The sequence below is a fragment of the Montipora capricornis genome, chromosome 13 (assembly GCF_036669925.1).
Source record: "Montipora capricornis isolate CH-2021 chromosome 13, ASM3666992v2, whole genome shotgun sequence".
NCBI classification, from domain to species: domain Eukaryota; kingdom Metazoa; phylum Cnidaria; class Anthozoa; order Scleractinia; family Acroporidae; genus Montipora; species Montipora capricornis.
Window position 1 is genome coordinate 15,842,130 of NC_090895.1, and position 17,500 is coordinate 15,859,629.

General features: G+C 38.3%; 1 protein-coding gene and 1 long non-coding RNA gene across 4 annotated transcripts in view; both read right to left on the bottom strand.

The window, feature by feature from the left end:
- LOC138029095 (NLR family CARD domain-containing protein 3-like) overlaps positions 1–17,500 on the bottom strand; it is a 61,824-nt gene that overhangs the window by 13,602 nt on the left and 30,722 nt on the right. For 2 of the 3 annotated variants that reach the window (XM_068876776.1, XM_068876778.1), the window contains exons 6-11: positions 16,207–16,269; positions 16,024–16,065; positions 8,628–8,690; positions 8,498–8,539; positions 7,536–7,598; positions 6,777–6,818 (exon numbers count right to left, since the gene is read on the bottom strand). In XM_068876776.1, coding sequence (XP_068732877.1) covers positions 6,777–6,818; positions 7,536–7,598; positions 8,498–8,539; positions 8,628–8,690; positions 16,024–16,065; positions 16,207–16,269 — 315 coding nt within the window. The remainder of the gene's footprint in view (positions 1–6,776; positions 6,819–7,535; positions 7,599–8,497; positions 8,540–8,627; positions 8,691–16,023; positions 16,066–16,206; positions 16,270–17,500) is intronic. The other variant, XM_068876777.1, reaches the window with a different exon arrangement.
- Positions 11,348–12,199, bottom strand: LOC138029108 (uncharacterized). The gene is made up of 2 exons (XR_011127813.1): positions 11,920–12,199; positions 11,348–11,884 (listed from the first exon to the last, which is right to left on the bottom strand). It is a non-coding gene; the product is annotated as an uncharacterized lncRNA (long non-coding RNA).

The following is a 17,500-nucleotide window of genomic DNA, read 5'->3' on the forward strand; positions in this document are numbered from 1 at the left end:
CGTGCGCCTTATAACCGAATAACTATTCATTGATATAGTATTGCTTAGTGCAATATCCTGACTTGAAAAAAAAAAATTATCGATCTTACTTAAATACTTACTATAAAAGGCATTACCCCAAACTTTGATAGCATAAATAAAAATAGATAAGATTAAGCTTTGAAAAAGTAAATCTAAACTACTGATAGAATACTAGTAATATATACACGCCCTAAAAATATATAACCTACTGCTGTTTTTCCTCAACAAGTATCCAAACTGTCTGTTCCAATTCGTAGCATTTCCTTTGAAAGTGACCCCCAATACAGTAAGCGGCTTATCCTTGCATTCAATTATATCAAGAGGTACCGGAGCGATCCTAGTACTCCTTCCTCTAAGAACAGTTCCCATGTTTTGTTTAGGTTAACCTTCATGCGATTCTCATCAGCCCACCTAATGAAGGACTGAACTTCTATATTTGAGTCATCCTCAGAACTACTACTTGACATCAAGAGCAGAGTAAAGCAAGGATGCATCCTTGCCCCCACCCTCTTTTGCATCTTCTTTGCCCCGCTCCTAAAGCATGCTTTTGGAACTGCAACAGAAGGGGTGTACCTACGCTCCAGCTCTGACGGTCGACTTTTCAGCCTGGCTCGTCGGAAAGCAAAGACCAAAGTGCATGAGACAACCATCCGGGTCATGCTCTTTGCTGATGATGCTGCCGTCACTTTGCACACTGAGCAAGAACTCCAGTGCCTCATGGACAGGTTTTCCCAGGCCTGCAAAGACTTCGGACTGACTATCAGCCTGAAAAAGACCAATGTGTTGAGTCAGGATGTGGACCCTCCACATCGACCACTACCAACTTGAAGTTGTACACCAATTCACATTCCTGGGATCCACCATCAGCGACAACCTGTCCCTGGATGCCGAGATCAGCAAGCGCATCGGCAAAACTGCCACAACCCTAGGATGCCTCACCACCCGTGTCTGGGAGAACCCAAAGCTGACAATTCCAACAAAGATGGCAGTGTACAACGCCTACATCATCAGCACTCTCCTCTGCGGCAGCAAACAGGAGCGCTGCGCTGCATGCACCGCATCCATTGGAGTGACAAGGTGCCCAATGCCCAGGTCCTCAAGCGCGCTGGTCTTACCACCAGGTTCATACTGCTCAGACAACGCAGGTTGCGATGGCTCGGCCACGTGCACCGGATAGAGGATGGGCGCATCCCTAAGGACATCCTCTACGGTGACCTTGCCTTTGGCAAGAGAACTGTTGGCCGCCCCCAGCTGCGCTACAAAGATGTCTGAAAGCGTGACATGAAAGCCCTGGACATCAACACAGAGAGCTGGGAAGATGCAGCAGCTGACCGCAACAAATGGCGCTGTGTTCTCCGCAAACAGCTGAGGTCTGGTGAAGAAAAGATCCAGCCAATGAAAAGAGGGCCAAGTGAAAGGCACGCATCGCCACAGCTACCCCAACTAGCCACACCTGCAAGAAATGTGGCCGAGATTGCCACTCACCCATTGGACTCATCAGCCACAGCCGGTGCTGTCCCTAAGGCAAAATGACTTGTTCCAGACCGGCGCAAAATCCATAGTCAACTACAACTGACGGAGGCCTTACCCACTTAGCCACATGAGAGATTTCAGACTTCCAGTTTAGGTTTTCACTGATGATTACACCCAAAAAACTGTTTCTTTAACTTGATCAATTTGTTGTTCATTTATCAATTTGATGATTATAATTTCTAAGTTTTTGATTTGGTTTGAATACCATAAACTTGGTCTTTTTAAGATTCAGTGAAAGCTTATTAACCCTAACCCATACTGACAACTTATTTAACTCGATGTTCAGCTGATTAACCAAACAGTCAAAGATCTTTACCAGACAAAAAAACGTTGATATGATCCGCGAATAAAATTAGTGGTAGTTTGTTTTCTTTATGTTAAGCATTTACAATTAATTCCAATGTCTTGAGATTTTCGTGAGAATAAAGGACATTACTATCATCTGCAATGCAGTAATGTTGAATATCTTTAAGATATAACCAAAAGAGGTTGTCCCTGATTAAAGCATTGATCCTATCCTGAAAGCCAACAGGAAGAGGTTTGTTTGATTGATACAGTTTCTTTCTACGTTTCAGTAGATGCTTCACCGGCGGTAAGATAAGCTGCGAGTCCTGTGAGGAGATGCATACTGACATTAGTGGAAAACTATCATTAAATATAATTAAGAGAGAGTTTGACAGGGTGTTGCACTTCAACTCGCAATCTTCAAGAGTTAACCTCATGTCGATCATTATCCTTGAGTAGGTTACCCATGTAAATCTTATTGTGTGTTCTAACATCTCTAAATTGAAATAGTACTACACTTGGCTTTGGTCTAAGATCTTGGTGTTGCAACACCATGCTCAATGATATGTTTGAATCGCACTCTTGATAACCTTAATCTTGTCCCAAAGACAGGGAGAATTGGTAATGAAGACATCAAGAATATTGTCTCCCCTAGTTGGCTTTACAACCAGTTGGAACAAAGTCGCATGCATAAGTAGATCTTTATACTTCAACTGATTAACCTCTCCACCAATGATGATCTTAGAATCAGGGTTCGTACACTTTTTCAGACCAAAAATTCAAGGACTTTTCAAGGACTTTCAAGGGCCAGATTTTGAAATTACAAGGACGTCTTTTTTACTTACGTCGAAGAATTTATTCATGGAAATAGTCTGTCAGTATACTCGACTCCAAATGTGGTCCGGGTTCGGCTCCTTGCTGGGGACAATGTGTTGTGTTCTTAGGCACGACACTTTACTCTCACGGTGCATCTCTCCACCCAGTTGTATAAATGGGTAACGGCGAATTTAATGCTGGGGGTAACCCTACGATGGACTAGCATCCCATCCAGGGGGGAGCAGTCAGTTGCCTCCATCCACTGAGCAGCGTATATTCCATCTTGGTAGTATGGGGAGTGAGCCAGTTCTCACAACACGATGTATATAACCTCGCTAGGACTTCATTTAACTTAAAAGCCACCAGGTATTAAGTCAGAGCCAACACATAAACGGTGGTATCGTCTGCATACATGTAAAGCTGTAGGTCGCCATCTATTCCATTAGTGATTTTGGGCAGGTCATTACAATAGAGGGGAAAAAGGGTGGGGCCAAGCACAGACCCTTGTGGTTCACCAAAAGTAACTGGCATAGCTTGAGATTTACACCCATTAATCGTTGTCACTTGTTTTCTTCCAGAGAGATAATCCTTTATCCAACACCATAAGTCCCCAGCTACACCAAGACTCTGAAGTTTTTGGACTAGGGAAATCGCCTTTAGAAAGTCTACTAAAACCACGCCTACAACATATTTCTTGTCGAGTGCCCATTCATCCGTTATCTTTACTAGCGGGAGCTCGGTAGAATGACCTTTCTTGTATGCCCACTGGTATACAAGTAGTAGGATTTACAATCCTTCACTTCACTGAACAATTCCAAGTAGTACTTGCTCTTAGAGAGCCTCACTTCCTTGGTCACTCTATTCCGCAACCCATGGTACTCAGCCCACGGATTCGGATCACCAAGACATTGTGCCTTTTTAAGTGCTTTAAAACGTTTATTCATCAAATGCCGTATTTGAGATTATTCGTGCCACGGTTGATTTCACTCGCAAAGTTCAGTAAATAATCTTCACCCTCCATAGATATGCCTTGCCATCCAGGGTTAAGCTCAATATCACCAGAGGGCAAATGTATCTGTCTGGTAGCCTCCAAGTTTGCATAGTACAAAGCTCTGCTTGAACTCCAGGAACCCTTGAGTCTACAAAGACCACCAGGAGCCGCCGGCTTGAACTACCAAAAGTATGAAGACATATATCGCCCTCACTTGCAGTATTTAATGTTTCTAGTACAAACAAAGCAATGTACCGATGAGGAGGATACTTAGCTGCATTATGAATGATAGTTAGGTGCATTAAAACTAAGCTTGAACGTAGAATGTTTCTTAAAACCTTGGAGCTATGGCAAAGCATGGCTGCCATCTTTCCGATTTATTACCATTTGCTGGAATATTATCCATTAATGGAATATTCTGCGTCTTCCTTCTTCTATTCAATTAGACTGATTTCCCGCTCCTTGAAAATCTTTTAATGATAAAATCAAAGAAGGGCTAAATTGTAGACTACCCAGCAACACTAGCTATTCTGCGTAGCTCTTACAAATGCCCACGCAGAAATGCGTTCGATATATTAATATTCACACATGGCTACGAGGTTTTATGGTTAAATTTGAATATTCTTTTGTTTAGAAATCTTCCTTGAGACTTGCGAGACAAAGAAAACAAACTGAGGCTGGAAATTTGACCACAAAGTCTCGTAGCCAATTATTGCCTGAATATTGATACAACGAAGTCCATCTTGGCCTGTTGATCTCTTACTACAGTTATTAGGCCTAGACACTGATTTCAAACTGGTTTGCTTTCAGTTATGCGAATGTTGCTCAATATCAGTGCTTGTTCTATTGGGTCCAGGGTTTAGTTCTACATCCATAGTAATATCCACAAAGAGTTCAAATTCCCTAGCTGCAATGAGAGAATATCCATGCTTTTCCCTCTCCGAGGAAGATAGCGTCGTGTTGATGATGTTATTGAGAGGCGAGGACAAAACCAGATTCCTCTAAATTTCGTACAGCGAGTAGTGTCAAATTCTGCTAGCTAGTAGTTCCATTAAGTGGGAGAATAATCCTGTATGGTTGCATAAAGTATAATACAAGGGTAAATAACAACGGAATGAAAACGCCTGTGGCAGCCATAATGGCGCGCATAATGGCACTGTCTTTTGTGGATGGTAGGTGGGGGTGAATGGAATTCTGTTGGTTTCTTCGTTCTGTGACGTTTGTAGTGTGGTTTCTCGATCGATTTCTGTGGTGACAGCGGAGCCAGGATTGAAAAACTGGCACATTTCCTCCCACCCTTTTCTCTCGCTACAACGGACCAAAACCTGGTCTTTAGGAACGTTCCATCCATGACAGCGTCAGCGCTACTTCATCCAGCAGAGATGAACTCAATCAATTCATTACTTCAGTCAATTCTTTCCACCCGGCCCTAAAATACACCGACATTAAACTTTCAGTCATAGGGCAATGATTTATGTACTAGTGTACACTACAAACCAACAGATTCCCATAACTATTTGCTACGTTCGTCCTCTCATCCACAACAAGTAAGAAGTGCCATCCCATTCTCTCAATTTCTTCAACTGAGGCACCTCTGTAGTGACGACTCTGACTTTAACAGCAAGTGTAAGGAAATGTGCCAGTTTTTCAAAAAGCTTAGCTACCCTGACTCCACTGTCACCTCAGGCAACCATTGTGCCCAAGAAACCAATCAAGAAACTGCACTACAAACGTCACAGAACAAAGAAAGCAACAGAATTTCATTCACCCTCACCTACCATCCACAACAACCATCCTTCTCAAAAACTTCAAAACTCTCCGCAATTATCACGAAACTAAACATAGATTTCCTCTACCACCACTTAGTTCATTCAAACGCGACAAAAACATAGGTAATTTTCTAGTTAGGAGTGCCTTTAACTCTGACAACCAACTGGGAACTTTCAAATGTACACGCACATGATGCAGAACTCTTAACTTTATCTAACATGGTTACGATCTCAGGACTGAATCGGTCCTTTAACATCACTGACCATTTCACATACATCTCCGCAAATGTCATCTATTGCATAACCTGCACACTATGTAAGAAGATCTACATAGGGGAAACAGGGAGAAGATTGGCGGACAAACACCTACAAGATGTAGAAAAAAAAAGGACACATGCGTCAAAACCAGTAGCGCCATTTTAATCTTCCTAATCACGGCCAATTTGTGGCCTATCCTTACACCACGGGAACACAGAAAGCCGAAAAAAACTCGCACAAGAATTCTTCTTTCAGCTAGGTACACTCTATCCTCATGGAATCAATGAACGCCTCTCATTCCGTTAATTTATTCACAAATTCATGTCACCATATTTCCATCAATGGCAAAGCTCCTCCACACCCTCGTAAAAAGGAACAACACAGTTCTTCCATTCGCTCTGAGGAAGGGCTAATGCTCGAAACGTCGGCTTTCCAAAATTTTCACGGTGGTAATTCGACCTTTATCAACTCGTTTGATAAAACCAAATTTCATGTTTCACTCTCACACCGGCGCAGCAGCCACCAGTTTCTTTAGAAACCAGAAATTTGCTAATGAGTCTGACGAGCTATTTCATTCTACGTAATAAGAAATGCACAAGCAGTCTCGCGAAAGAAGAGCAAAAACACCCAGTTGATTGTTTGGCTCAGTTAGTTGTGCACAGAAGGTTGTGCCGTTAACTCTGGTTGGGCCAACACTCAGCGTCTTCAAACAACTAAGGGGAAATTCTACCTTAGCAACTGGATAGAAGATATTGACACATTGTCACGTGTCACACAAAGATACTGTTGCCCTTTTGTTTCTATTCAGAAAGCCAATCGGGTTGCAATACTTTTTGATTGACGTACAGTATGCAGGCTTGGGTATGGAGTACATAGAAAGGCTGTTCATGTTGAATCGTTAATTGGGTTTTCGTTTGGGGAATTCAGGAGAATCTGCTGAGTTTTGCTTCTTAGATAGGTTTCAATTTTCAGTTCATTTGTCCAATAAAACAGCATTAATATCATCTGCAAATGGTCAAATTTTGTTACTACGATGCATGTTATTCTCCAAAAAAGGATCCACATGAACTCATAAAATAAGAGCCATTTGCAAGTGGACCTACCTTCCATCTCACACAGCTTGTCCATCAAAGTTTTTGACATTTCTTTGGGAGTAAAAGAAACAGTTATTAAGTGACCCTTAGAAAGCTTTTTGCCGGTGGGTGTAGTAAGCCATTTGCCACAAAAAACTCTCACAAGTTGGCTAAACTTTTATGGAACGGTCAAAAAGAAACTAGGGTCCTACGATCCACTAACGTAAGCCTACATATGAAGTGAAAATACTCTTACAAATGAATCTATCACATGAGCTCATAAACCACGTTAAAAGAAATAGTCGTCTCTGCCATTTCGATGACCAAAGATATCAATGATACAATCTATGGCATTGTTGACAACAGTGTTGGCATATGCTCTTTCCGTGTCAGTAAGTGCGATGTTACTGACACGTTGTTGCTCCATGGTGCTGCAGAGGTAAGTTTTCAATCTGCGCAACCCACTAAATGATCACTGTGCAGAACATGATGTAGCAGGTATCACTCCAAGGATACGTGCCACATTAGATAACTCTGGAAACATATTAAATAGACCATTCTCGTCCATTTTCTCCAGCACTTTTGAAACAGTCATGTAGCCTAATCCGTGGACAAGCCGACTATCTACAGTGTACCTCTTTGAAAAAATGAAATATGGAAACTTCTTTAAAAACTGGCTTTGCCCAAATTTCTCTTGCTGTCGAAACAAAAATCGGAGGTGCCCAAAATCTTTGTTGTTGCTCAGTCCCCTCTATTAACTCAATATGTCAATAAAATGAATGAGCTCACCATGTGTCTCTTTTAATATGTCTTTGCTACTGACTTCATCTGTTTCAAGCCTCTTCAGGGTGTCTTAATGAAATCGAATCGACGAACTGATCAATTAATTAATAAAATAAAAGACAAAATTCTAATAAAGAGTTCACTAATACATACAAAGAGGAGTGAAAGACAAAGTATATTATCTCTCATTAATTACCAAGAACAGAAAGCAAACAAAGATGTGAATGAAGAAGACTTGACATGAAATACGTTTATAAAAACAGAGATAGAGACTGCTTCGTCACTGACACGTTAACACAGAACATTTGGCAAGATTTCAAGAAGGATAATCAAGATGAATTATGCGAGTCGTGACTGTAGCTTCAGTCTTTTCAAGTTTAGTATTCAATCTGTCTCCCCTTGCGACATCACTTGCTTCAGCATTTGTTTAAAAAGTAAAGTAAAATGTGAGCCAGTGAGCAGTAGTTTTTGTACAATTATTTTGACACTCAAATCTTTGTCAGGAATATATGGCTTCCGAGTTTCATTCTTTGAATTACGTCTGACTTTTCAGAAAGTTATTTGTTTGCCAATAGAACAGAACAATATCTGAAAATGGTCAGACTTTTGACCTCTCCGATGCTTTCAAGAAACCATAGGCCCATCACGTAGCCCTAATGGGGGCCATTAAAGAACCCACAACCCGTTAGAAGAGAGTAACATGAGGAGTCCCTGGTGTTGTGGTCTGGGCACCTGTAAATCCTACTGGTAATTTCAGTAAGATTACAACGGAAGGCATTTGCGCAATAGTCTCGAAGAGACTGTTTAACTGTTGTAACTATTTTTGAGTCTTAAGTAGAATAAAGAACTTCCTTGAACGACTGTCATTATTATATCCATTATTTATTATCCAGGTATGTTGTTCTCTAATAAAAACACTCACATTATAATTAACTCATAAAATAAGAGCTATTTACATGTATACATACCTTCCAAGTCACTGAACTTGTCCCTCAAATGTTTTGAAATTTCTTTGGGAGCAAAAGAGGACTCATTAAGCTAGCCTTAAAATTACTTTTTTGCCGACAAAAAGTAAGTTAGTAAAATTTATCAACTCACCATGTGTCTCCTTTAGGGTGTCTTTGCTGCTGTCGTCATCAGTTACAAGCCTCTTTAGGGTGTCTTAATCAAAGCAAAGCATCAATTGAATAAAAAAGTAAATTCTAATACATGTAATGGGTAAAATCTTCCTTGAGGATTAATTAAGGGTACACGGATCGCTTTACAGATAAATGCGAACGTTTACATGTGTCAGGGGTGTCAATGGTCGTCTGGGACTTGTTCATCGCAGACAGCTTGCGATTGTGCAATATTGTTAATCGCTGTGCGATATGAATTGATTTTGCATAGAGGAGTCCTCCTACAGTAAATTCATGCCAAAATTTCTGCTTTAGTGACTCTCGCTCTACGTGATTCGCGACACGGAGGCCGCGAATCGTGTACCACGTGACGCGATTCGCGTCTCACCTGAAACAAGCTGAGACTGGTAACTTACATTTGAGTGGTACTGTATACACTGAAACAGGCTAACAGGAAAAGTCTATAATCTCTTCCCGGAGAACTCCACTGTCTCTTAACAGAGATGGATGAACTGGACAAGACATGAAATAAGTTCATAGAAAGACAGTTGACATAGCTTCAAGATTGACCTCCTGATTTGGGCAAGATTTCCACACAAGGCTCTCCTTCATTAAACAATTCGCTACTTTCCATTTCCATAATGCAACACGTTTTGGGGGGTTGTTTGCATAAAACAATACAAGTAATTTAAGCCTGGTTTTCACTAGAGACGAAAGCATAAGCACAAGAAGGATACGCAAACTCAGTTTTCAGTAGCTTGTTGTTCATTAGAGCCTTTTGTTAGAACAATTGACACTGATTAACAACAAGTAACTGCGCTTATGCTTGCGTGCTAGTGAAAACCAGGCCTTTCTCTTGGGAGTGTACATGTATCATGCTTCAGTGAACTGGATATCCATTGTTTTAATGCAAATAACACCCCAAAATGAACTGTATGATGGGATTTGCGAAAATAGCAAATGTTGCGGTTTAGAATCTTATTGGTTTAAAATTTTTCAAATCACTTCAATTTTGTGTTTTCTTTGTCTAATAAGCAGTATCGTTATCTGAAACAAGGGAAAATCAAAATTAAACTGGTTTAAGAAATATTGAAGTAATGTTTGACAAGAAACTATTTCAAAAAAAGAAATGGTGTTTCGTTTCCGGAATGGTACGGGCATGAAAAAATATAATATACTGTAGTGAGGGTTACTCGGTCTGTCATATTTATTTGGCTTCGTCTATTGAAACTCTCGAGAAATAAAGATAGAAATGTTGACGCTAACTCTCTGAACGGTGACAAGCCTGTCAAGGAATGTTAACCATTAAAGAGAAGAGATGCTTGTTTATTTGCCCAGTACATGGAAGCTTAAAGTCTACAAATACCCATTTTACCCTCAAATGTCACGGCATAACACTTCAAATTCCATTTTCGATGAATTACTTGTGTTACATGTGAACCTAGGCAGTTATTAGCTTTAAAAAAACTGGTTCCTGGTTAACCCAATTTATTACTATGGCTTTTTCAACAATATATCGCTTTAATCTCACCCAAAATCATTCAGATAGTCGAAACTTCATTTTTATGATCCATTTCCTTCGCTTTTGTGTTCACCTGTTCACAAGTTTATTTTTACATCTCATAGATGTTAAGATTTTTAATTCCAAACTCTGTTTTGATTGGCTACTCAACCTCATCGTGTAAATAGTTCACCCTGCAGTATTTTATCAGGGTTTGAAAACACGAGGAATAACCGAGTGTTTTTAGACCTGATAAAACACATGCTGTGAGTTCTTTTGAACGGCTTCAAAAACATTCCACAAAAAGCATGTCCCTCTGGACTCAGAAAAATGGTTCAAATTGTGAGAGGAGAATATTAGCATACAAGAAAAACAAGCTATGCCTTATTAGCATTGTTTATATGAAGAATACTAACGAGGAGTGTTTTATCAGGATATAAAGCTCATGCACCTTACGTTTTATCGGTGTTTTGATAAGCTGTTTGGCTCCTGAATTATTAATAAGCTTTTGAACCAGGAAAAAATTGTCGAACAACAACATATACACACTCTTGCGTTTTAAGATAACAATAGCTGTGAAAATAGACTGTATTTAAACTGTTGCACTTTTTCTTTGAAATTTCATGTTGCCTTTGTTTAAATGGACATACACCTATCAAACAAAATGGACTAATCTGGAAGAGATAACTACCGACAACAGAGTTTGTAAGGCACATGCATCCTGAGGACCGCAGGCGCAAGGAATTATAGTAGTTGTTATGGTTAATTTTGTTCCTTGGTTAAATATTTCAGTTTACAGTGTCCCCAATTAGTGTTCCAGCGCTAGAACGACTAGACACTTCAATAAAGTTCCTTTCCTTTCCGTTTTTTTCCTTTTTCCTTTTATTGTTCTAATCAGCTTGTTTTTACTTGCCTTTGTGTTAGATTATGAAAATGTCTCATTTTAAAAATCAAACAGTCTGGATAGCACAAGTGTTACTAATATTTTAAAAAATACAACCACACTTTTGAATTTTCGAAACATGTTTCGATGTTTCAAACATCATCTTCAGCCATAGAGAGTGTAACATTAAAATTTTTACAAGTTAATTCGTATATATATATAACTATCAATACAATGATTCTTTGTAGATTAAATGTTCGTTACAAGTACGTAAAATTCAAACGAACCAACAGTATTATAGAGAACACAACTGACATAACGGTAAAAGTTTAAAAGTGTAATGCTAAACTGACATGATCAACTTGTTTGTTGAGTTCGGGTTTCAACCGCTCAATATGGAAGCTCTCCTTGATTTTGAGTTGATAGAAAGAAGTAGCATTATCAATAATTTTGAAGCAAGAAACATCACAATTATCGTGACAATTTTTAGAAGAACTAAGATGCTTGAAAATATGAGAATTTTTGTCCCGGAAAAGGAGCTCATTTACACGTGTGTAGAAATGCCTGTTGGTTTCACCAACGTAGCGAGCACCACAGCCCGCACAAGTAAATTTGTATACAACACGTGATTTAAGAGAATCCGGAATGAAATCCTTTGGACTAAAAATGTTGCACAGTTTGAATGGAGAGAAAATTACTTTAACATTTAAATCCTTGCAATACTTGTTAATAATAGATGAAATTTTCTTTCTGGTATAAGTTGAATAGAAACCGATGTAAGGTAGTTTGTAAAAATGGTAGTTGGATACATCATGTTTAGGGGCTTCTTTTGTAGTAACATTTCTAAGATAACCTTGAACGGACTTGTCAATTAGCCAACTGGGAAACATATTACGTTTCAAAATAGTAGTTAGAGTATTGATATCGTTTTGAAAACCCTGAGTAGTGTTGTTAATTTTATATGCCCTGTCGATGAGAGTTTTAATTAACCCTAATTTGTACTGAAAGGGAGTAAAACTGAAATAATTTGTAAGTAGACCAGTGTAAGTCTTTTTTCGAAAAACAGAAGTGATACAAGAACATTCATTGTTACTTGATATCTGCTTGGATAATAATACATCTAAGAAAGGCAATTTGCCATCTGTTTCTGTTTCCATTGTAAACTTAATGTTGGGATGGCATTTGTTAAGGTATTGAAAAAACATATCTGCATCATGAGAATTTTGAAAACAACAAATAATGTCATCTACGTATCTGCGATAATATAATACTTGGATACTGGTGTATTTTTCCAACCAAAGCCTTCCATAGTGACCCATAAAGAAATTCTCTAATACAGGGGCTGAAGGTGAACCCATTGCCACTCCATCTATTTGATCGTAAAAGCAACCATTGAATAAAAAATGAGTGTGGCTAGTAGCAAAATTGAATAGTTGTTTAAGATTAACTTTACTTAGTTTTAGGTCAGGATTCATGTTACCATCAATTATGGCGTTGACAGCTAAATCAATCGTCTCAGATAAAGGGATATTTGTAAAAAGGCTAGTGACATCATAGGAAACTAGAAACCTGTCGCTAAAATCAAACTGTTGAATCTCTTGGACAAAAGAAAACGTATCTGTTGCACAAAACCCTGAGGATATGTGGGGTTTTAGCAAAGAACATAGATACTTAGCTAAGTTGTAATTGTAAGTGCCTATAGATGACACAATGGGTCTGAAAGGAGGTGTGATAGTTTTGGGATCTTTGACTTTATGCAATTTAGGTAGACCATATAACCTAGCTGGTTGGGAACCAGTAGGATAAATTTCACGATAGATGTTACAATCTAAGAGGCCGTTTTCCTTAAGTTTACGTAAAAACCGCTGTAACTGACCTTCCCTGCGTAGAGTGAGATCAGATTCCAATTTTTTAAATTTAGAATTGTCACTCAACAAATCAACCATAGCTTTATTGTAAACTACCTTGTCAAGAACTACGACTCCGTTCCCCTTATCTGGTCTCAGGATGATGATGTCCTTGTTATGTTTCAGTCTTTTCAGTATTTTATGTTTCTTTAAGTCATTCATTGAAGGCTTGAAAGAGTTCACATAACGGGTGGCTAGATGCTGTATCTCATTCCGGACTTCATTGGCTTTGGTCTTATCCGAAAGATGCCTCTTGAGGTCATCATGGAGAAGTTCAAATGTCGTGAATACTTGCAGACCCATTGTGTCATCTATAGGCACTTACAATTACAACTTAGCTAAGTATCTTTGTTCTTTGCTTAAACCCCACATATCCTCAGAGTTTTGTGCAACAGATACGTTTTCTTTTGTCCAAGAGATTCAACAGTTTGATTTCAGCGACAAGTTTCTAGTTTCCTATGATGTCACTAGCCTTTTTACAAATATCCCTTTATCTGAGACGATTGATTTAGCTGTCAACGCCATAATTGATGGTAACATGAATCCTGACCTAAAACTAAGTAAAGTTAATCTTAAACAACTATTCAATTTTGCTACTAGCCACACTCATTTTTTATTCAATGGTTGCTTTTACGATCAAATAGATGGAGTGGCAATGGGTTCACCTTCAGCCCCTGTATTAGAGAATTTCTTCATGGGTCACTATGGAAGGCTTTGGTTGGAAAAATACACCGGCACCCAAGTATTATATTATCGCAGATACGTAGATGACATTATTTGTTGTTTTCAAAATTCTCATGATGCAGATATGTTTTTTCAATACCTTAACAAATGCCATCCCAACATTAAGTTTACAATGGAAACAGAAACAGATGGCAAATTGCCTTTCTTAGATGTATTACTATCCAAGCAGATATCAAGTAACAATGAATGTTCTTGTATCACTTCTGTTTTTCGAAAAAAGACTTACACTGGTCTACTTACAAATTATTTCAGTTTTACTCCCTTTCAGTACAAATTAGGGTTAATTAAAACTCTCATCGACAGGGCATATAAAATTAACAACACTACTCAGGGTTTTCAAAACGATATCAATACTCTAACTACTATTTTGAAACGTAATATGTTTCCCAGTTGGCTAATTGACAAGTCCGTTCAAGGTTATCTTAGAAATGTTACTACAAAAGAAGCCCCTAAACATGATGTATCCAACTACCATTTTTACAAACTACCTTACATCGGTTTCTATTCAACTTATACCAGAAAGAAAATTTCATCTATTATTAACAAGTATTGCAAGGATTTAAATGTTAAAGTAATTTTCTCTCCATTCAAACTGTGCAACATTTTTAGTCCAAAGGATTTCATTCCGGATTCTCTTAAATCACGTGTTGTATACAAATTTACTTGTGCGGGCTGTGGTGCTCGCTACGTTGGTGAAACCAACAGGCATTTCTACACACGTGTAAATGAGCTCCTTTTCCGGGACAAAAATTCTCATATTTTCAAGCATCTTAGTTCTTCTAAAAATTGTCACGATAATTGTGATGTTTCTTGCTTCAAAATTATTGATAATGCTACTTCTTTCTATCAACTCAAAATCAAGGAGAGCTTCCATATTGAGCGGTTGAAACCCGAACTCAACAAACAAGTTGATCATGTCAGTTTAGCATTACACTTTTAAACTTTTACCGTTATGTCAGTTGTGTTCTCTATAATACTGTTGGTTCGTTTGAATTTTACGTACTTGTAACGAACATTTAATCTACAAAGAATCATTGTATTGATAGTTATATATATATACGAATTAACTTGTAAAAATTTTAATGTTACACTCTCTATGGCTGAAGATGATGTTTGAAACATCGAAACATGTTTCGAAAATTCAAAAGTGTGGTTGTATTTTTTAAAATATTAAAAATCAAACAATGTTTATAAAGGAAACAAATGCAATGGTGTAAATTTCTTACTGCAGAATATTTCAACAGTCCTCTCTGTGATGCCTCCTCAACTTATTAGCGTATCTTTAATGTATTGTTACTCTCATCTCTTTATGTACTGTGTTTATTCCTGATGTCTGCATAGTAAATTTAAACAAAACATGGCTAGTATCTAAGAAAACCTAAATGGAGAGGTTTATTTTAAGATACTAGACGTTTGAATCATAACTATTTTATGTACATGTACCATCTAGTTAACTTGATTTATTAATATTTTTAACGTGTATTTGTTATGCATACATACATGTATACTCTAGGCGTTTTAAGATGTCAATTGTGGTGAAAATAGACTGTCTTTAAACTGTTATAGTTTTTTCTTTCAAAATTTAAAGTCCTTTTTGCGTCAATGGACATAGACAAAAATTTTGTACACTGTAAGATACAACTACCAACGACGGAGGTTTTAGGGCATAATACCTCCCGAGGACCATACATTTAGGGACAAGGTATTATCAACTAGACCAAAGAGGATCTCAGGACACTGGATAAGAAAACAAGAAAGCTGTCAACTATTTACCGAGCATTTCACCTGCAGGCAGATGTGGACAGGTTATATTAATTTTCAAAAGACCAGTTGGTGGGAGACGCTTGTCAACTGTTGAGGACTGTGTTAGCATTGAAATTGTGAGAGGTTGCTGGGGGCTGTTAAAGCGGAAAGAATATTGAATCAAGTCCAGACAAAGCAAAAAGGTACTGTAAGAATGGAAAGGCAGCTAACTGGGTGGAGGAATAGGGCATTGCACAGGCAGTTCATCAAGGGGATGTAAAAAAGTGAGAGTTCCAGAGTCATAAGACTAAGGAGAGGTACCGTCAAGAAAGAAAGTGGACTCTTTACTGAAGCATAAGATCAGGTGTTACGAACAAACCAGGTCAACAATAGGATTGACAATGACGATGCGTCCCTTAATCCTACGCGTTACTTGTCCGCAGAAAGGGAGGAAACCATTTGCAAGCAACGAAATTTAAAAAAAAAGCACAAAAGGAGTGGCAAAGCCACTGGAAACCTTGCCAGAAGTTAAAAAGTTACAAACACTTAAAGTAACTCCTGAAATACGAGCCATTTACATACATGTATCTCCACCTACCTTCCATCTCACTGATCTTGTCCTTCAAATGTTTTGACAATTCTTTAGGAATAAAAGAGACAGTGATTAATTTTTAAGCGAACTTTGAAAATACAATGTACATGTACCTTTGCAGGAAAAAAAGAAAACAGTTTTTCCTACATCCCCTATGATTCAAAAAGTCAATAAAATGTATGAACTTACCACGTGTCTCTTCTAGTGTGTCTTTACTGTTCCCTTCATCTGTTTCAAGCCTCTTCAGGATGTCTTAAGTAATCAAATCAAATCAGTGGATCGATTAATCAACCAATTGAATAAAACAGCAATTTTAATAATGGGTAAAATAATATATACGTACACTGAAAAAGGCTGGAAGGAAAGGTACGGTACAGTAACTATGTAATCTCTTCTCCAAGAACTCGAATGTCTCTTAACGATTAAGATAATGAACTGGACTAGAGATGAGAAAAGTTCACGGAAAGAGACTTGACATAGCTTCAATACATGAATTTTGGCAAGATTTCCACACAAGACTTTACTTCATTATTTACACGCTCATATGTATTAAGATAAGATTATAGCGGTGATGAGGAATAGACTGTCTTTAAAGTGTTCCTGAGTTCAACTTTTTTTTCTTTGGAATTTTGTGTTCTTTTTGTGTCAATGGACTAAATTATGTAAGAGATATCTACCAACGAGAGAGGTTTATGGGAGTACCTTACTAATAGGAAATTAACGCTCCATGAAATAAACGCGAATTGTTAAAATCCGCGTTGATTTAAGTCGCGCTAATGTTGAGCGCTATTTTCCGCGACGTTAATTAAGTGCAGCATTAACTTCCGCGCTCTTAATTTCCATTATCTTAACCCTAATTCTGAAACCTTTCCAGACATTCATGACACCTAAAAAACAATAAAATAAGGTACAAGCTTTTTTTTGTTACGTTAACCCCTCCATTAATTGGAATTTTGAGGACTGCTTTGTTGACCAGAAGGCTCAGTTTAGTTCAGTGAATTTTTGCATACAGTGTTGAATAAATTTGTTCCAGTGGTCACAACCAACCGTGTCTTAATCGCGTTAATTTCCTTTATTGAGAAATTCTACCTCCTCCTTAGCGTTAATTTTCTTTATTCGAAAGTCGTTGTACATTAAATTCGCGTTAATTTAAGTCGCGTTAATTTCCAATACCTTAATTTCACGGAGCGTTTATTTCCTAGAATAACGTATACATGAAGATCCTAGCTGAGGACCATTATAAGGCACAAGGGATGTTGTGACTTGTCAGAATATGCAGAGCTCTCAAGTCTCACGCATTGAGCGTGAGTCTCACGCATTTCGATGCAATCTCACGCTCTCACGCCGACACGACCATTTTTCACGCATTGGCACTTTTGTCGATGGCAACTCTACCTTTTAAACTTTCAGAAGAGCTCATGAAGTCCGAATTTGTTCCTTCACTGGCACTGAACTTCGGCCAATGTTCAATCTGTTCGTGTGT